Source organism: Oxyura jamaicensis, chromosome 1, assembly GCF_011077185.1.
Source record: "Oxyura jamaicensis isolate SHBP4307 breed ruddy duck chromosome 1, BPBGC_Ojam_1.0, whole genome shotgun sequence".
Lineage (NCBI taxonomy): Eukaryota > Metazoa > Chordata > Aves > Anseriformes > Anatidae > Oxyura > Oxyura jamaicensis.
The window spans coordinates 161,133,457-161,155,226 of record NC_048893.1 but is presented as its reverse complement, the minus strand read 5'-3'; the positions used below and the strand labels follow the sequence as shown (position 1 = coordinate 161,155,226).

The 21,770-nt window shown below is 36.7% G+C and overlaps 1 protein-coding gene across 2 annotated transcripts in view; it reads left to right on the top strand.

Moving 5' to 3' along the window:
- UCHL3 (ubiquitin C-terminal hydrolase L3) overlaps positions 1-21,487 on the top strand; it is a 43,097-nt gene extending 21,610 nt beyond the window's left edge. Inside the window, exons 7-10 of one of the 2 annotated variants that reach the window (XM_035320557.1) lie at positions 8,675-8,884; positions 17,054-17,129; positions 19,572-19,630; positions 20,785-21,487. In XM_035320557.1, coding sequence (XP_035176448.1) covers positions 8,675-8,884; positions 17,054-17,129; positions 19,572-19,630; positions 20,785-20,868 — 429 coding nt within the window. In that variant the 3' untranslated portion in view covers positions 20,869-21,487. The remainder of the gene's footprint in view (positions 1-8,674; positions 8,885-17,053; positions 17,130-19,571; positions 19,631-20,784) is intronic. The other variant, XM_035320564.1, reaches the window with a different exon arrangement.
- Positions 21,488-21,770: the final 283 nt, after the last annotated feature.

The following is a 21,770-nucleotide window of genomic DNA, read 5'->3' as shown; positions in this document are numbered from 1 at the left end:
TTATCTGTTTCTTTGTTGATTGTGTTACAGATGGAACAACCATGTATTTTGGAACAAAAAGGAGACTTTTTTTTTTTTTTTTTTTTGCCAGATTGCTACCTTTCTTAAACCCTTCCTTCTCCCTACAAGGCAGCTAATAGTGAAACTGGTATAGTTGCCAGCTACTCAAGATCTTTCAGCTAAGATGTCTTTATTGTTCTGTTGGGTATGTGCTTTTGTTTATAATACCTGTAGGATGTCTGAAGATAATGGAAAATAAAACCTGTGTCTTCACAGAACCGCACATGCTTTTAAGCTGGTTCTTGCATTGTCACGTCTTGCTGAGCAGTGGGGTTTTTTGTGCCCTCTTCAGCAGTTCAGAAATGGCTGAAACCCTGTACTGCCATAAATCTTACTGTTTCTGATACTCTCTTACAAAAATAATTTTAAAAAGATAAAAAGGCAGTGCAGCCTGTGGATGATTGAACATCCACGTAAGCCATCTAATCTATGGTGTTCATTAATGAAGAAGTTATGACCAAATCCAAGAAAATATATATCAATTAATGGCACTGATCAGGATCACTTGCTATGATAGCTTTCAGAAAGTTGTTCCAGGCAGAAAATATTACCTGTGCTGATACTTGAAAAAATTACCTTTTTAATATTTGACTATAATAATGTGAGTAGCAAGATACTTCTGTTTTGCTCCTGTATTACTGACATCCATATCAGCTACTTCGCAACCATGCTTCATTGCTGCTCAGTTCTACAGTGCAGAAAATGTCAAGCTGTCCTGTAAAAGTACTTTTTAAAAAGACTAATTGGCATTTAGTCAAGGATTAGGTCTAGAGAATGGTCTGTATCCAACCCCTGCATTTCTGAAGGCTTTGACATGCTTCACTTGTTCAAATACTATTTGGGTAACAGTATTTGTAGTTCTAGTCAGCTGTGGCAGTTGAAATCATGCTGGATTGTCAGGCTACCTAAAAGAAAATATAAAATCTGTCTTCCACTGGCTTCCTGAAGCAGCTCATCCTATGGTCTTGTAGGAGCTAATTCTGGCACAGAAGTGTTAGAGGCAAACTCTAACTCAAACTCTAGGGAAAAGAGGGGAGGAGACTTAACAGGCTAGACTTCGATCAATTTTTGCCACTGTGGACTGCAAATATTCAAGTATTTGTGGTGTTAAGTAATCGATCAGCTGTTTCTGCAACATCAGGTTGTCACCAGCTGCTGACACACGGCTTTACATGTCACTTTTTGTTAGAAAGTTCAAATAATAGAGCAATTTTTTTTACTATGCGTGGTACTTGTGGCATATGGAAACTTCTGTATTTGAGGTTGAAAGTTTTTGGACGGGAGTTTTTAGCATGGTTTATGCATTAATACTAGAAGAATGTGATTTGTAGTGTTTCAGAAATTTACTTCTTTAAATTTTATTACAGAGTAGCTCAGAATAATGTTTTAATCAAGCAAATAAACACAAGTGAAATGGCCACTTGAAACACCTATGCACTTGATGCTGGTTAGAGAGTAGTTAAGAGCTGCTGATTTTGGTGGTCTAAATTCTTGGGAGAAAATTGGGAGCTCCAAGACTACTGTTTTTCTTTCTTCTTCCTTAGAGACTATTGAAAACATCTAACTAAATGAAGTTTAACCTACTGTTAACCTAGTGTTTTGGTTACTAGTTATTATGGAAAAGAGAGCAGAACTGGAGTATAAAATATATGTTATCTCTGGGAGCAGAGTACATACTGCCGTTGATTCTGTAACTCTTCCTGTTCGTTCTCTTTACTATGCTTCATACGTGTAGTTACCAGCTGACAGCTCCGGCTGGTAGCGCGATGTGTTTGGCTACATGAGGCTTTGCAATGAGCAGGCTTAGATACTGCGTCTGAGCTGCCACTTCAAATGAAAACAGCATTCTTGTACCTCACTGAGCCTCTCAAAAATAGTGATGATGGAAAAACTAGCCTTTGAAAATCAAGTTTGTTATCCGACTCTGTCAGAGTCGTAAGTAAGAACTGTATTCAGATGATTACCAAGAACTGAAATACTTGTGCACATCAGTATACTTACATATGCTTATTGCTCACAAGTATGATTAGAAATATTTTCCACATCAATTGGAACTGGCAGCCCCTAAACGGCTTGATTTCTTCCTTAACTCAAACCGTAACTGCAAACTCTAGTCTGTAAACTTGTTTAGCGTGCCCTGAGAACTATAATCTTGCTTGGAATGCACTAAGTTAGACTTTGATCACAGTAACAGTCGTTAACGTTGGCAAGAACTAAGAGTCAATGCACTCTGTTCTCAGCTGATGTAAAACTTGAACTTTCAAAGATCTTTGACTCCCTGGTGGACTGCAATTTATTGTTAGAGCAGAAATATAAAGGAGCTTCCTTTTCACTCCTGCCAAGAACATGTGGGATCTTTTTTTAATAGCCCATATTCCTCAGTGTTTCTTCTGAATAATCCTTGCACTGTTGTAAAGAAACCTTTACATCTAAGGAGAATATGAAACCAATTATATAACTGCTTCTAATATGATTTTTGACTAGCTTAGCCTTAAAAAACAAGCACGTTATCCCTCCAGTAAAGGTGGTGTTGTTGCCTAAAAACGTGTAGCTGTAGTGTTTCCTTTTGTTATAGCCAACTCTGTAAAAAGTGTGTGTTTTAAAAGAACAAAACAAACAAAAAACTTAGTACAATTGTGTGAAATGTTTTGAAACTTACATGTGGTTAGTCTTTGACTCCCTGCACTGTCCTGTGACTTTTGTGCCAGTGTGTGAGACGTTCATCAATCTGATTTCTGTACTCTACTGAGCAAAAACTAAGAAGGTATTAATACAGTATTGCTCTGAACTGTTATTCTGGATCTTATGCTTCACTGTAAAACCTGTACCAAGGAATTCTGCTCTTAGGATGAAACTGAACCACGGAGGATATTCGCACCCATAAAGCAGCCAATGAATTCAAGTAACAAGTAAATAAGTGGAAGTTAGAAAAATATTTTTACACTTGTGCATCACACGTCTCCAAACCATAACACTACGGTGCTGTTCTTGCACTACATATGTAACAGACAGGAAGTAGCAGGTTCTTGGCATGTGTTTGCTCACTAGCGTTTTATCAGGCTGATCATGTCAGGTTGTGGTTGGGTTCACATTCAGGATTTTTTTTCCTCAGGCAGGAGAGAAACTGGTTTGACTCCCTTGTTTCCAGACACTCCAGAAACTAATCTGGGGGAAAAACTAAGAGAACACGCCATCTTTAAGGCAGTTACCACTTTACTCATACAGCTGGAGCTAGTCAGTAGGCTAAAATAAAGAACTGATGTTGCATCAACCTACTTTCCTCAAAGAAGGACACCAACCATATGTAGTTGGGTGTGCAACAGTGACGTTCAATTTCCCGTAAGAAGAATCTTAAAGAGGAAAAACCGTTTGCAAAATTCAAGTTAACTAGCTTTTTCAGAGCTCCCCAACATTTGGATTTTTTTTTTGTAATTCCATTAATTTTTGATCACAGAAGTCACCATTGTGATAATCTAGCTTGACTTTTGCCTAACATAGGCCATGGAACTTAAATTTAGGTGTTGAGAGAAATAAATTATAGCTAATTTTGGAAAAGCTTCTTGGGTGCTCTGATCTCAGCATTTTTGTCATCTTTAAGCCATGTTTTTAACCATACCTCTAGCTAAGTAATACTCTCTGGATACTATCTGTTCTTAGTCCTGCATTGAATGGATGTAGGGAATACTGTAAAGATTTGATCAGCTACAGAAACACTCATTAAACGTACTGGTGCAGAAGTTGTTTGGCTAACAAGTGTAGCTGGATTAAGGTTAATAACTGGTCAGTTTCAATATGCATTAGTGCTGATAATTGCAATGTTGAGAAAGCTAGTAGGTCTGTTAGCAGTGGACTTAATGAACCTTGATTTCCTGAAAATTTGCATGTTGTGCAAGACTGGTGTATGTAATGAAATTTTAGTTAGGAAAAAGGCTTTTTCTGCATTAGAAATATTCATAATCCCCCTTGCTTGGGTGATTTCTCTGGTGTGCTGTTGGAGATGAACTCATGAAGCAGTGTTCACTTGCGGCATACTTCCTTTGTCAGGCTCCTCTTCCATGTTCTGACTGCTTCCATCTTCCTAAAAAAAGATGGAAGGAAATTAACATCCTTCAGAGCTTTACCACTGCCACCTAGAAAGGCTTAAAATGCTGTTAAAAAGGTGAAGAAAGGAAGAGGAGGAGGATCTTTTCAGACTGTGTAATGTATAGGTTTAATTTGTATGTGAAAAAATACGAAGAACAATGGCTTCTAAGAAAGAAAAACATGTATTACACTTTGTACTGCAATACAGACTCTTCAAAACATTGTGCTTAATCCAGTCATAAGGAAAGGCCTCAAAAGGTGATGGAAAAATGACAGATACTAAGTGTATCCTTTCTGAATATAATCATAAAGCTAGGATAACTCTTACATTGCTCGTTTGGCTGGAAAGGTTACATTTTTTTAGTGTCATCTCAACATTCCTCTGTCTCTACTACAGGGCTTACTGTACTTGCAATGTATAATGAGGGTACAAACAGTTTGGGAGGAATTGATGCACACTTGCAGATTGGCTCAATTGCTCAATGCAATTTCATTGTATTCAATGTATTCAGAACATGTGGAAGGGCCTCTGATCCCAGGGGCTGTGCATCTGACTAGTTCTGGAAACAGACCAGGGCTAACAGTTTATCTCCTTGTGTTTCCAAAGCTACCAGTAATGATGATACACAGTCAAACCTCCTTGAATTTCTGTCCCAGCAGAACTAGTGTTTGTTTCTACCCACTAGGAAGACCTCAAAATGGAGGAAAGAAAGGCCCAGCTCTAGCATAGCTTATCAATTGATGGACAAGGAAGCCTCCTTAGAGGCTTAGAGAGGAAGGTGGCAGAGGCTTTCCAGTGATGGGGGTGCCGTGAACTTAAACTTCCAGGTAGCTCAATTTTTGTAACCCCTAGAAAATTCATCAGTAATAAATACTTCCACTTGGAAAGAAATGGTTGTGCAATCCCAAATGCCACTTGGTCCTGTCAGGTCTTCAGTGTGTTGCACATGGACCGAGGTACTTTGCTGTATTCAGTTCCCCAGACAAGATGAGCGGATGGACACCCTCTTTTTAGAGCCTGACAGGTTGGGGCTTGAGCTGGGTCCTGAGCTACTCAGCATTATCAAACTTGTGCACATTTAGGCATGCATAGAGGCACAAATCTTGATGCCTGTGTAACATTATAGTATGCATTTCCTCAAAATCTTAGATTTAAATGTCTCTAGGCTTTAATAGCAGCTATACATAGGAATAAGGTTTTGATTGAGGCAGAAATTGATTGCCTGAGCCACCCTTTTTTTTTTTTTTTTACCTATTCCATGAAAACTTAACTACTGTAATGCTAAAATACATTATTAAAACAATTAGCTTAATGTGCTTACTGGTTTATCTGACAATAATGTTCTATTTTAGGGTTTCTCTTTTACCGCATCAGATATTTGACCTGTTACAATTTGCAGCACTGAAGTATGCTCCTGTGATGTTTTCTTCTTGTGCAGTTATTAATTCTTTTCTCTGCAGGTTGCTAGCTGTTAATGAGTCCTGTATGAATAGAGTGTTTAAAGTTATGATTTGTCTTCTGCATTTTAAATTAAATGTAGAATGTGCTACTTTGCATCCTTTATTTGGCAATGTATATGAAGCATTCGTTGCTTATTAATACTGACGTGTAATTCTGTTGTAATATTTGTATTGCTAATATTCAGTTGAAAACAACTTCAGTTGACAGCAGCTTAACTTGTGCTTATTATTAAAGCAGTGCATGGAATTTCATGGCTGTTACAGTGCTGTTAATTAGGTAGAATCCAGTATTTAGCTTTGCCAGAACTCCTATTTACTGTCTGTTGAAATTTCACTCTTGCAATACAAAAGTACATTTTCAGTGGAGAGAAAGTTTCTCTTCATAGTGGTTGATCTCACAAGGGTACTCATTACTACAAGAAATAAAGGTTAAAAAGATTCAAGGAACAAAATTTTGAAATGAGGTAAAATACTGATCTAGAAGTAGTAAACTGAATAATAGTCACCTTAAACTGCATTCTAAGTTATAAACTGGTCTTTGAAAGCCTTGAGACTTTTCTGGTCTCATTAGGCAAGGGGTATTTTTAATATGTTATCACTATTTTGACAACATGAGCTAGAAAACAGAAATTAGCAAAATAATGGAGAGTGGTAAAAGTGAGGAATTATGGTAAATGTAGTGACGGTCAAAAAGACTCCATTAAAACATTTTTCAAAGTTTTTGTCATTCCTGGACAATTAAGCAATACCAAATTTAAAGATTTGTTTAAACTCTTATTAATGGGTTACATAGTAGTTACAGTAGGAATACTAAAAGATATTTTTTCAGAGAAAAAAACATCACAACAGAATGCATCAAAGCTAGGATAAACTTCTTCAGTTACGATATTGCAGATTTCAGGAAGACTGGCGATCTTGTCTGTTTTCATAGCAGAGGCTTACAAAATGATAAACCATAATGTGGCGCATGTTATCTTTTATCATGAACTTCCCCTTAGCACAATTCTTAAATTTCTGCCCCACTGCATGTTTTAATCTTAGTGGATCCTCTTTACGTAGGGAGGTCTGTGGGCTGTGAGGTTTTTTAGTAGCAGTATTTTTTCAGTCTTTTGAAATCTTTCAATCTTTTGAATTTTTTTTAGGCAAACTGAGCATAAATCGTTTTAAAGCCCTCTGAAATGTTATCTAAATGTAAAAGGTCTCATTTAAAATAATTTCATGTAAAGAATTGGAAAAAACACAGTACAGATGAAGGATTATAGCCATTAAACTCCTGTAAGCTTCTCTGACTCTTAAGTGTTGGCATAGCTATTCTTTCTTCATATAGTTATGTTTTGGGTTGGAGTCTTTATAGTTTTGTCCTCTTTTATGTGGACCTGCTGAGATTTAGGGGTGGATCAGAATACTCGAAAATCAGAATCTAACTGGGGGGAAAAAGTTTCTCAAACCTGTGGAAAACTATTCTCTGGACGGGTTATGAGACTTGATAATACTTCATACTCTGAGCTCTGAAGTTGCTGCTGTACTTGTTTGTTGTTCTTCATGAAGAATTCTTATCCCTGTCCTTGTGTTTTAAGGTCAGCAATATGGGAGCAGAAAGAAGCAATTCATTGTCCTACTCTTGGTAGGAAAAGGAAAAAAATGAAAATTGAACAGGAAAGAAGGTGAAATGCTTCAAAAATGGTACAAAGAAAGTAAATGGTTTTGACTGGTGCTTATGCTTTTATTAAACAGTGAAAATCTGTTTTTCAGAGAAAGTTACCTAATGCTCAGTTTCTGAAGTCTGCTAGGATTGTTCTGTTGAGTGCATGATGTGGGAGTTGTCTTAGGGAACTGCAGTTGCTATTCTGCTTGCATAACCTTAATGCATTCATGAGCAGTTGGCATGTCTCAGTGCAGCTAACTGGGATATCATCAAGGTGTAAGTATGTTTTCTTGTGGGGCTCTGCAGGGATTGCTTCTAAGACCTGTAATGTTAAACAATTTCTATTGGTGACCTGGAAGGCAACATAAAAATACAAGTTAGAATCTAAAGACAGTGTAAAGAGCAAGAGACACTAGGTTAATGGTGAGTCCGAGACCTCGTAGGAATGGTCTGGGTTGCCCTTCAGGTTACCTTCAAACCAAAGGGTATTTTTCTGAGGCTACATAATTATCACCAAAGATTAAGTTTATTTCCTGAGAGAAGGTCAGGGATTCTCTGACAGACTGAAGGTGATGTTGAGGATTTTTACATGAGGAGAAACTTTTATCAGTCCTGTGGCCTGTGTGGGACAAAAGATCAAAAACTAAATCATCACAATGGTCCTTTCTGATCTTAATATACTTACTGTAACTTTGTCAGCTGCAGCTGAGAGTCATTTTTAATACTTCTGTGGTCTTTCTTCTAATAGTAACAATTTGAATGGTTTAACATAGTCCTACTGCTTCCACGGATACTAAAGGGATCCTGAGTGTTAATGGCAATACTGCCACTGGCCTGCTATTTTAGAAGAATAGGTGAAAAACTTAGGAAGTTGCATACCTCACCACGGTAAGCTTCCCTTTTCATTTGCTTTCCTTTTATGTTAGGCATGGAACAGTAAAGAAACCCTGGGTTCTGCTACAGTGGTTATTTGATTCATTTTAAATCCTGAGTAGCACAACATAGCTTTCCCAAGTTACCAATGAAGTGTTACAGTTTTTGTAGCTGTAGACAAGGTTGATAACTCTTGCTGTTCTCAACTGTTCCTTCCATGAGATGTTACTTCAGTCCCCTCCTGCCTCACTTTCCAACAGTCTGTCTATTGAATGAGTCAGTTAACTTATGTTCTTATTACAAAGTTCAGTGGGTGTGAATAACCTCTAGTTTATCTGGTGATAAACTTCAGATTTGGACCATGTCTTCGCCTATTTTCAATGTTCTTTTGTCATCTCATTCAAATTCAACACATTCTTGATTATTACCTCTGTAGATTTGATCAGTTAAAGGACAGTATAATAAACAGTGGACATCTTTGCAGTTGCCTTTTTAGGTATGTTACTTCAAGTTTAAGTGGGCTAAGTATGTTCTTTTTTAATGTTTATGTAGTCGTCATCGTCCTCGCTGTCTTCACCACCATCTTCATCGCAGCCTCAGGTTAGCCACAGCAGAACGAAGGCTTCACCATTGTGTCACTCTGCATCCCTCTCCTGGGCTAAACGTAATCATGTAGGTCCTGCAAAAGCTACCAGTCCGTCAATCCGTCTTCGTCGTTGGCGGCCCTTGATACGCCTTCCATCTGTTGGGCTTCATTCTGTTGTAAGTGTAGTCCATCTTCAGTCTTTTCTTACTCTGACACAAATGGCTTTCTGCCATGTAACTTCAGTCTTCAAGGCATCATTATTTTGGTTGTTGTTGGGATCTGTTCTCAACCATTCTTAGGATTTCATTCTTCCTTTTTTTTTTCTTTTTCTTTCCCCCATGTCAGACAGCAAAAGTACATCACCCCATGCTTTGCTGTCCAGGTATTTTTGATTCAGTACACGTGCCAAATCATTTTCAAAGCATAGACGAAGCTTGCCCTTCATGAAGTGACTTCTTTTTCTTTTTGTTTTTTTTTTTTTTTTGGTCATAGGCTCCACATCCAGCCTCTTCGTTTCACCTCATCTTTCATGATCTTTCATTTGGATGTGCTAAACCAAGGGGCTTCTAATTTCTTGTCAAATGGCATTATTTCTTCTGTTTGAGACCTGGTTTATGTTCTCATATCCTAAACCTAGTCTCCTTTTCTTTCATTCTCAGTCTCACATAATGGTCCCTGAGTGTTTCAATAAGATGAAGTGTTCTTTTCCAAGGTGCTTGTGTACTTCCTCACTTGACATCTATTTCTTTATCCAGTTTCTAGACTGACCTTCTGGTTGAAGGTGAAGACATTCTAGTGCATAAAAGCTTGTCATCAAATATACTTAAAACTTTTTTCCCTTTGCTTTTTTTTTCTTACTCACCTACAGGGCACAAATACATCTTGAAAATGTAGAAAATATTACATGCACAGAATAGCCAGTATTTCTAAACTGTGCTGTGACCGCTGTCAGAAACACTAAGCTGAAACAGTGATGTAGTAGTTTTTCATCCTGTTTTTAAGGAGTGATAATGCTTTCAGTTTGTGCACATGCACCTGCACACACAAATCTTGATGTGTAGATGTGATAGTCTTAAAAGCATAACAGGGAGTGGCTTTGTTTTAAGCATTTTTTGGTAAGTCACATTTTCGCTGTTACTTAAAGTTCTTAAGGTATGTGTTCTTGATTTTTTTTAACTGATGTGAATCAAGTACTGTGGGCCAAATTTCCTATTTCATACAGATCTGTCTTTCCAGATGTTGAAATCATTCTTAATATATTATTACTATTAAAAACTATCTATTTCCTCACAGCTTTTATATTTTTATTCTGATAAATATCTCAAAAAGAGCAAGGAGTCAAGCAAACGGGTCTCATCTTAGGAATTCCTCTTAATAAGTATCTAGCTCTCTTGCAATCCAGTAACCACAGAACTTTCTTGATGTTACCATTTGGAGCTAGTTAAATGCCTTAGGATTTGAAGAAGCACAGAGTTAAGCTCCCTCTAGCACATGCTTCGTACCACAAAGTATTTCTCCCAGTAACAGTGGAAAACCTGGGGACTTTACCTGGGGATTTTTTTTGTTGGCTTAGCAAAACTCTGAAAATTCTGTCCAATTCCTGTAATTAGAAAATGTGCTCTTATATACACATGAAATTCATATATAAACTTGATATTAACAAAAGTCTGAGTGAGGAAGACTCAAGCCTGCCTAGAATAAAAGCATTAATTGACTGTGAGTTCCTTTTTGCACTAAATAAGCCATGACATAACCAGGGCTGGAAGTTACAGTGTAGTCTGTTGTGGTTATGCCAGAAAACCTCTATTTGGCTAGTCAAAAAACTTAATTACTTCAAAAGATTTCTAAAAGCAACTCCTCATCCATTAGCAGTGAGCATTTATTTTGATAATGTACAAACTGTAATTTCATTCAAAAAAATCAGTGCCCTTTGACAACAGTGTATCTGGCAAAACAGAAGCTACTAAAACAGTTTGAAGTTACCACTCATTAACTCCACTTAGATCCTGACTCTGTCCAGCTGGCAGATTAAAAATTTTAAGTCCTACATGCGAAGATGTATCACTGAATACAGTTATACAGTGTGATGTATATTGGTAACTACACCCATCTTTGCATTTGTGTGACATACCTTTCCAAGAAGATTCAAAAGCATAGAAGCCATAGGTAAATTAGTATAAATTGCAAAAAGCAGACAGCATGTTGGGCATTAGTACAGCATTGTATGAAACTGTTCTAATATTGGTATTATTAAAAAATGACATCAATATGGGGGGTGTTCCTGTATATTGTGGTTAAAGTAAAACTGAACCTCCTTGTAGTTTTAAGAACTTCTCTAGTTCTAAACGCTAACAGACAGAAAATAGATTGTTTCAAAATAAAGAGCAAAAGTCAATGGTGAGAGACTGTCTTTCTCCTCCTTAAGTAAAACAACTCTCCATACCTGAAATGTTTCTTTGACTTCTTAGGTAAAGTCTCCAGATGACTGAGGAACTCATATTATAGGAAAAAATTGAAAACAGTATCCTGAGGTGTTCTGTGCAAACACAATAAATTGCAGTAGATGTCATGAATTTTTAAACTATAATTAACAACGTGCTTTATTAGTAATGTTGAGTTTCTCAACCTTTGTAATGATCTCTTGCTCTTTCAGTTCATCCATTCTTGTAGTTTTTTTGCCTCTGCTTGCTTTGAGATCATTTTGCAGCTTTTTATGTCACACTAATCTTTTAATTCTTTTTTCTTTCTTGCACTTCTAAAATGAGAAAGCTTGCTCTGTTTTTTCTCCCCGGTTAGTCAACCTTTGATTTCTGTGTCGGACTAAAGTTCCTGTTTCTTAAAAATAAAAAATACCTCTTGAGAACTGTGTACTGATGAATAATCCCTCTTGCTTACGTATTTAGAGGTAGATCAGTGTTTGTATGAACATTCTGTATCCAGATACTCCATCATTGATGGAGCCCATCTCTGAATTTCACATTCTTGCTTGACATCCTCTTGTTCAAAATCAGATGCTGCTGTCCTGCAGCTTGGAATTTTACGTAACCTGATACTTGCATGTTTTAGCCACAGTATGGGATAAAATTAATAAGCTTTAGATGGACTTCATGGTAGAACAATACATCAGGCAGTGCTTAGCAAGGGAACTTCTTGTCCATTTTTGGGTCAACACTTGAAACAGTCGCTTTGCACGTTTCTTTTCATCTGGACAAGGGATACCTTGATCTGAAGTAAGCTGTGCACGTGCAGCTGTGAAGCATCGGAGCATCTCAAATTCAGTAAGCTTACTGCAGTATACAGCATGAATAAAAATGTGACTGGTCTCGGAGAATGAGTCAGAAATAATCTTGCTGAGACTCGTGATCATCATTCCAGTGGTCGTCGTTTTAATTTCAGTATTTTAACAGGATTCAAATGCCCATTGCAGGCATGCATAGTAAGTTTGCCTAAGGGTAGTGTAGGTATGTTCCATGCTTCAAAATGGAAATTATAGATGCCCAATCTACCCAATGGCAGAGGCATCCCTTTTTCTCTTTTACTTCCAATCTTATTGAATCCAGACCATACCTAATGTTCTTTTGTGCAAACATCACTTCAGACTGGTTTTCCTTTGTCTTCTCGTAACTTCTTGTGAGTGCAATTGTACATTTAAACCCCTAACAGTTTTTCTTAGACTTACTAGTTCCTCTTGTAATAATCTTTGTTTGATGCATCTACAACTTTGTTCCTTAAGGTTATGCAAAATTCCGTATCAGTCTTTATCTCCTTCTGTAACGTGACAGATTTTTGGTATCATTTTCTTGACTTAATACAAGTGGTGTTTTTTATTGTTATTTTGTTATTTTTGTTTGTTTGTTTCTCTAGCCACTGCCCGTAACACAAAGCATTCTGCTGAACTGGTTTGTGGGGCCTCTTGCCTCACTGTATTTTCTAAGGAGTCAGCGTAAGGAAATAATAAAATACAAGATTCAGTTAGAAGAAGCTGCCTGAAATCTGTCATGTATCACTGAATCTGTTTTTATATAGTTTTTTGGATATCTGAGTAAATTTTAAGCAGAATGAGATGACGAGTTACTCAAAATGACCCTAAGAACAAGATAGATAAATGCTTTTTTTTTTTTTCCTTTGGTCCTGAAGCGCAACTTTGGGGAAAAGAAACTAGTGGATTTGCTGAAGTTTTATACTAAATTTACCAACATGAAAATCAAAAGATTTCAAATGGATGGAAATTGAATGCTGCCTCCTAGATGATGATAATGGTTTAAGTGCATTAGCAAGATAGATGGTGTAGGAGATGAAATTAAGTTTATTAGACCAGCTGATATGGTTGGGCAAATAGTGACTTAGAATTGTACCTTTGAGTTTCAGAAGGTTAGTGCAACAAGAAGAAAGAAGAATGTGTATTTTGTGAGCAAAGGGCAGCCTGCAGTGGTGAAAGGTGAAATCGAAGAACTTCTTAGAAGAGCTAATAGGAAGGTGTTATCATTCGTACAGTAAAAACCTTGGGAAGCGCTATTTTGGCTGGCTGTCGCTTCCATGAACCTTGGAACACGTTTAATAGCAAAAAGCTCTTTTGTTATATAGGGAATGAGAGCTGTTGGAAGACGCAAGAGAAAATAGCTGGGGGGGATGAGAAAAAGGTTGAAAAGTTGCCCATTGAGCATGTGTGCTAAAGTTTGTGGACTCTATGAGAGTGGCAGTCCACAAAGTTACGCTATATTATTAAGAGCTACCTCAGTGCCTTGAGAACAAATTATACGTTCTTAAAATCATCACTTTGAGTGCTAAACGTTTTGTATTTTTTCTGTCAAATCTGTTTCAAATCTGTTGGCCATTATTTTTCAGATTTTCTTTTAAAGAGATAAATTGGAAAAGTCATGTCCATTGAAGCATACCACCAAAACTTCTTTCTTATAGTAAGGCTGAATCAATAACATAAGATACTGCCCAAGATACCGATATTTGTACTCTTTCTGTCTTTTCTGAATGGGAAAGAAACATATATATTTTTTTTTATTCACTGAGTAGTACAACTGATCTGAAGATTTAAAAAATGAATCTTGAATCCCAAAGGTCAGTTCTGAGTCCTAGCTAGTCAATGATCTTGTTTGGATTTTTAGGTCTTTCTCCTTCCTTTTTTGTTCTTCAGAATGATAGTTCAAATCTGCTGTCTCCTTCAGCACACAGAGGGCTTCCTAAGTGGAAAACCAAAGGAACAGATGTTCCCAGCACTTGACTGATGTTGATGTTACAGTTCTCTTTGAAAAGAAGAGTAATAAAGAGAAAGTTCTGTAATTGCTATTAAAATACTACCCGGTAATGAACATGCAGACGGACTCCTTAGAGCTATGTTCTCTTTTTCTGTTAAGCATTCCCGCAGACTGTTTATTAAAAGCTGAAAACTTGGCCAAAGGTGTAGCTTTTCGTAGAAACCACAAAAGACATCTCCCTGAAGCTGATATTCCCTCTTCTTTCCCTACCTTTGATATTTAAAATCATCTGGTTCAAGTGTTAGAATTGCTGGAGCTTCCCGATTGAGTAGAAATTGGCCTGAAAGGGCAGCTTTTTGGGTGTGCGTGCACACACACGCATGCATGCACACATGCAAATTGTTGTCTTTCCTTCTTCCCAGAATGTGTGGGAATATTCCGAATTAGATTCATCCCACTGGGAAACTTTAATCCAGTTACTTGTTTGCCGAAGTCATAAGCAACATAAAGTTTTAGGTTGTTTTGACTCTTCAGATGCTATTGTTTCTCAGTGTTTATACAAAAGTATAAAAGAAATGCTTGAAATCTTAATTTTTCAAGAAATGGGATTTCATAGTAAATTTATTACTATTCTAGATTAGATGAAAAGAAATCACAAGGGAAGGAAATGGTCTGCATTAGATCTGATGGTAGAAACTTCAATAATAGCGTAGAACTTTCATCCTCTCTATGAGGTTGCTCAATTTTTTCTGTGACAGCTCAGAATGTGAAATGTAGACACAATGTTTCTCATGGGTTGTGGCAATAGCACTTAATGGAAGTATGACAATTAGATTAGGCACATACAGAATCCTATAACTGTCTTCAAATAAATTCAAATAAAAGTTAATCATGTTGTTTTGATGGCCTCCCTATCCATCTTGTACCTGTATAGAGACTTAGCGTTCCAGGCATGTCTAGTGTCTCTTTATAGAACAGGTCCTTACTAGAAGAAAAAAAAGAAAAAGAAAAAAAAGGACTCAAAATAGTCAAAAGGACAACTATAATTTGTTCTAAATCTGAGCAAAACCAAATCTTGAAAATCTGAAAATAGAAATAGAATTGTGATACTGTGAGCTCTTCCAGTTAATGTTGTTTTGAGCCCAAGTAGTTTTAGTTGGATTAAAACTTTTAAATGCCAACCCATTTCCTCTATAAAGTGAGACTAACTGATAGTAGTCTTTCCCCTCACCCTGAAATTCCTTGAGTTCAGATTTCCCAGTTGGTAGCTTTCATTGAAAAGTCAACAGCTGTGAAGCCATACTGCTGCGCTGGGCTCAGGTGGCAATATACCGTCATGGTTTACCTGCCTCTAAACAGTTGATTGATCAATGGCACCTATTCCTATTGGTTGTCAGTCACTGTCCTCTGTGGTTTTGGGGAAATTACTGAAACTTGCGATCTTGGGAAGTTCACAGCTGGGGTAGTCAAACTCTCAGGGTGCTTCTTTTTCTAAGCCCTGGCACTGGTGTTCATTAAAACAAAATTCTCAAAGGCAATTCACATACGCCATAAAGAAAAGACTCCTTGGAATTCTGGTGGAAAGGTCCTCTTGTCCCTTTCATAGCGTCCTCATCTGCAGCTGCAGGAATGCCCTTTTTGCATTCGAGGCCTTCTGAAACAAAGGTGAAACAGGGTATTTGTGTCTTTCAGTCTTTAACTGTCACAGAGAGGAATCAAATGAGGACTGGGGGAGGTCGTGTGTGGTTGTTTTTTTTTGTTGTTGCTGTTTTCTTTTTGAACTTACTATATAGAATTTCCATAAGCTATCGGCAGTTCCTCTGTAATGTTGTGTTTTCTGGTGTTCTTGATCTGTTGAAGGACTTATGTTTCCTTCTCCTTCATTCTGTTTGTTTGATTTGCTGTTTCTTCACCTTGGAAAGTCTTTCTTCATGATCATCAGGAAGAAGGAAAATTTTAACCCAGTCTTGAAAATATGATGTAAATGTAAGGTTCTACGCAATTCATTTTACACTGTAATCTGTTTCTATCTGTTTCTGCTAAATTCTTCGATTTTTTTTTTTTGAATGCTTTGAGAAATTCACATAAGGCTAGGAGCAAGGATGGAGGAGAAATGTATTAAGTGTATTCTCACCTAAGTGAGATTCTTGATAGTCTCTAAGACAAACTAAGGTTCTTTTTCCCATTCCATCAAGCATTGTTGTCTTCCTTGTGAATCAGGGCTCAGATGCAGACTGGACAGATTCATGAGGAAAGAAGAGCATCAGTTGCTACCAAACATAACATTGATGATGCAGACTTTGGCACGGAAATTCAAAAAAAAGTTGCATAGTGGACACGGTGCTGGGAGTGCATGCTGGCAGAGCAGAACAATGTGCATGCCCTGTTTTCTTCTCCTGAAAAAGCTTTTGCTTGCTGCAGTTGGCAACACAGTACTGTGCTAGAAAGATCTTTACCAACTAACCATTTTTTTATGTCACGTCTCTTGATGCTGTCACTGCACTTCGGTCCTTTCTTGATAAGCAGTGGTGACGCCTGTGATGCTGCCTCAAAATTGCAGAGTCTGAGATGAATGGAGCTCTATGCACCGCACAGTTTTCCTTCCTTGCCAATTACGAGATGTGTGAACTATATCCTGGGAGTTGTTTCTTTCCTCTGCCTGTGAGGAGAAAACAGGTTAACTGTACTATAAGTGACATACCAGAAAAATTACTTTGACCAAGTGAATATTTTTAGTTTTAAAATACTGTAGGTTCACATTTCAGTCCTACCTCACTTTGTGATGGGAGGTGGGTTAGTGGAGGAGTTGCTATTCATACCAGTCTCTAATTTTTAATGCCAGTGTCTTTGAGTTGATGCTACTTCTAATTCAGTAATGAAAAACAAAGTTGTTATATAGAACTAAAACTGAAAATGCTTCCAGGAACTTGAATGAGATGATTCTTAACTGATGTATGTATTTTCAGGAAGCTTCATTATGTTTAAAAATGTTTTGCAGTGTGACTTCTGCCATTCTGCCTCGATCCAGAATGTGCTTCTCACTTGGCCAGGTGTCTTGCGTATTATGATATATTCTCATTAATCGTATTGTGATGAGTCTTAATGAATGCAATATGTTTTTTGTTTGTTTTGCAGGCACCAAGTATAGATGAAAAAGTAGATCTTCACTTTATTGCATTAGTTAACGTAGGTGGTCATCTCTATGAATTGGGTAAGGACGCTTTTTCTCTCTTCTCTCCATTTGTTTGAAACAAATATAACTAGTAATCTCATTAACTATCAGAGTTTGAGACTAGGTGATATGATTTAATGTAGGACTTAAGTTCTTTTCGTGTGTATCATAGGGTTTGAGGCGTAGCAGGGTTTCTGTAAAACAGGTGCAGAAATTTTCCCATTGCTTTTTTGGATTGACCTTTCCTCAGCTCTCTTCTGCTAAGATAAAAGGGAACATAATACTTGACTGTCTTTGAATTTCCTCTATTATTTGCAGAGACAGGAAGCATGAAAGAAGTGATGAACACTTGCAGTTCCAGAGAGGAAAGCACTGTTATATTTGTGTCCCTGACTTGCTTAATAAGTGAACTGTATGCAACTTTGCAAGTGTTAGTTATATTATTAAATAGCATGATACAGTTAAAATAGAAATTACATAGAATACTAGCAGATACTAATGCTCTACAACTCATTCGTTGGAGGCTTGTTAGTTTTTCATCTGTCTTATTTTAGTGCTCACTAGACAGTTAACTTCAAAACAGTAGTCTCTGTTTTCTGAACTACTTATAGCTATTTTTTCCCCTCTTTAGATTGTGTAGCAGAAAGTTCTGCTCAAATATTCTCTAATGACTCAAATCTGAAGCATGTTGCTGGGCAACTATATTTTGTTGCAGGCCTTTTAAAAAAAGCTATCAAGTAGATATGGATTTAAAAAATGGAAGTCAATGGGCTTTCCTAACCTAATTTTTCCAGTATTTTATGGTGGGAACATTTGCTGCTACTTTTCAAAATTGGCATGTAATTAAGCAATGCCCTTAACAGGTGACAATTAATCATAACCTGGGACATAAGTTGTATGTTAGATGTTTATATTGAAGTGAATCTAAGGGTTAATATCAGTGGTCAGCCACTAGCAGTAGGCATGAAGTTCTGTATTTTCATGATGCTGTAGGTCTGTCAGTGAACTAGATCAAATAGCATGGAAATAGCATCCAAATAGTGTAGTAAGTAGTCTAAATATTTTCTGACTCTAAATTTCAAAGCATGATGAATGGTTTCCTTTTTTTTTTTCAGTTGTGTGCAACTATTTCCATGCTACCTTTTCATTGTTCATTAATTTGCTCTACTTAAAGAGCGTACTACAAATTACGATTTTCTTGTTTAAAGCCCACTTTAATTTCTTGCTTCAATTAAAAAAAAGGCATCTAGCTAGTGGAATGCTAATATCATTTCCTTTGTTCTTAAAATAACTTCTGTCTGGACTAGCGGAAGAAAGCAAAAAATACTTAAAAGTAGGAAAATGGGAGAAGGTTTTTTGATTCATTCACTGGCTTTAGTCACTATGGCCTGCACGTGAGCTGTGACAGAAAATGCTGGAGAGTCACGTGAATATTCTGTGGTAAAAACATAAGCACTGAAGACATTATTTATGGCAGATAAATTTAAAATACACGTCTGCCAAGTAACATGTAAAAAACCTAATCAAGCCTATTTTGCAGCAGAACTGAATGCTCAGTACTGTTTCCTGGCATGTTCTGACAAATTTGTGTTATTATATCTTCAGTCACTGTTCTAATGTGAACAAGAGGCTGTTCATGGTTGTAAATACAAAAGTATTTTAACATGGAATCTATTTTCAGTTACGGAAAACGTAGATTGGAAGTAGTGTTCATTTCAGTGGAATCTGTGGGGAGGGAAGCCTTTAAAAAGAAAGACAGAACCAAAAGGGAATTTGGTCTAGCAAATACTTAGGATATCCTGACATGTTCTCATATTGTTATACATCTCATATAAGTAACGTCAAACTTATTTCTATGAATAGAATTATTTAAAAATACTGGGAGTTACAGCATTATTATCTTGCAAATGGGGAAAAAATATAGCAACTCCCCCCCCTTTTTTTTTTAGTGTTGTGAAATTACTTAGTACCTAAGCTATTGGATTTGTTTAAATTAGAATAATATTTCAGTTATGCTCTTCCAACTGGTGGGTTTGGTATTCTGTTCTGTCATGGAGTCCCTGATGACAGTTGGCAAACACCACAGATGTATGGCAATCTGTCTGGCTAAATCCAGTAAGTGTAGTTGAAATTGTTCTTCTCCCTTTGTACCAGCACTAAAAAGTTGAATAGTTGCAACTTATAGCCTTATTTTTTTCAAATAAAATAAAAGATAATTCATCACTTTGATTGGACATTTTTACTGCATCAGGATGTACCTAATGATGTCTTTTGAAGCAGTCAACAGTGGAGAAGAAACAAGGGAATAGCTAGCTGCATATTATAGTTCGTGTGATACTTCTGTCAAAAAGAAAGTAACATTTTTGTAAATAGAGTGGAAAAAAAAATGAAGCTGTTGAATTGTTAGTTCTAGAAAAAAATGAAACTTTTATATTTTAATTTCATAAATGCATTGATCAATCCTGCTTTCTGTTTCCACAGATGGACGCAAGCCATTTCCAATAAACCATGGGGAAACTAGTGATGATTCTTTCCTAGAGGTAGGAATAGAAAACATTCTATTGTTTTGCGAGTGGGTTTGAGAGACAAAATTACGTTTATTCAATTTTAAAATAAGTATTTCAGAATGCTCATGTTGTTATGGGTGTTGAGAGAATATCGTCATGTGAAAATGGGGAATGTCAGAAGGGCTGACTGTAACAGATCAGACCGACTTTTTTCTCTGCTGGGATTTTCGTATGCCAGTGCTGTTTGAAATTGTATGTGAGATGAAGTGATTAAATCGAAAATTGCTCATTTTCTTTCGTTCGGTTTAGTTAGTGCACCAAGTTAGACAGAAGTTGATCTGCTTTCCAACACTTAAAATTTCTGCCCTTTCTTCCTTGCTAATAATCATTCTTGTCTAGATTCATGGTTTCTTTTGGATGCGTCTTTGTGTTGGGAGCTGCTTAGCTGAGAAATTAATCTGAAAGGAATACACTTAACTGGTGGGATAAACTGCCATCCCCAAAGAAGGATAATAAGTTGAAGCTGAGAGAAGGCAATGTGTACATCTGACTCCTACGGTATCCAGATTGGATTAGCTTTACAAAAGAAAGAAACCAGAGAAACTGAAAAACAAACAAAACCTTCTATGGTTTAGTACTGTTGACTAATCTCTGTAGAGTGTGCATACAATTTGTGCTTGTTTGGGCAGGGGAAAAAGTTGGATAAAGCTTTTTCTTTTTATTTTAATGTCTCTTTTTTTCTGATAACATGTGGTCTCCATATTGCACCCCAAAGCCAGTTAAAGAAATTATAAATAATCTTTCACTTAGCCCACACAGTTTATGTTCATCTTGAGACAAAGGAAAAAAATCAGAGTAAAGCAATACCAGTAAAGGCAAGCTTCAGAGATGTGTTTGGAAAGTCAGACAAGTAACACATCTGTTGCACAAACTTATATTCAGTCACAAAAAAATCACTGTTGTTCTGGTTCTGCACAAAACCTTTGGTCCCTTATGCTGCCCATATGACTGCCGTAAATAATCCTGAATAGTGGTAACTCAAATCAGAAATAGAGTTTATATAGACTTGTTAGACTATTTAGTAATCCTTTATGGAAAAGTCCATTTATTCATATTTCAGTTGCTTTTTGTGAGGAAGTATGATTTGTAATTGTGGTGGTCTCGTTTATTTGTTTGTTTTTCCCTAGGATGCAATAGAAGTTTGCAAGAAATTCATGGAACGTGACCCAGAAGAACTAAGATTTAATGCAATCGCACTATCTGCAGCTTAAAACTTTTCCAGTTGGGCTAATCCACTGCAGTGTATTGTAACAATAAAACCGTTGCCATATGTTAATAGTACAAATTTTGATACTTCCCTAACATCTTGATTAATTGTAGTATACGTGGAATAAACTTTGCATTTGTCCTTGCCATATCTTAGTGCTTGTTCCTGAAGCAACTTGGTGTATTTATATACACGCATGCATTTTGTGCAAAACTTGTGTGTGGTGGAGTCTTCTCCTTCCACCCCCTTAAAAGTTTTGGGAATTACTACCTGTGATACTTCATCGTAATAACGACGAGCTAGCTGAAAGCAGGACTATCGTTCATATCATTTGCATATAACATTTGAGTGGAGTTGGTGATAATGGGCAAAAACTTGAAATACAAGGTTATCTGCATCTTTTAATGAAATGATACAAGAATATTATAAGAACTTTTGCAGGTGACTCAAGACAATTTTCACTGAATTATTTATAAATAAATATATGGAAGAAAAAAAGCCGGAAGAATGACTGTTTCTTCGTACTAATATTTTACATTTCTTACCTTTACATTTTGAATAAAAATTAATTTTGTTTTTCAAGCCTAATAATGTTAATAAATTATCAAAAAGATGTAGTTAAACCAGTGTATGCTATTTGTATATGTGGAAAAACGTGATTTTTTTTTTCACCCCCAAAAAGCAACAACAATAACTAATGGTAGTTGAACTGCTAGGACTGAAGAGGGAACACCCAGGTGAATACAGCCTTATGAAGCATCTCATTTCTATCAGAAATGATAGAAAACATATGGACTATTTCAATGAAGGCTCTTATAAGGAGAACACAAATAGTCTACAGATTTTATGATAGCCATGATGTGAATGCTATGTGATATCCTTTCCCTGGGCCATCTCTCCCAGGCC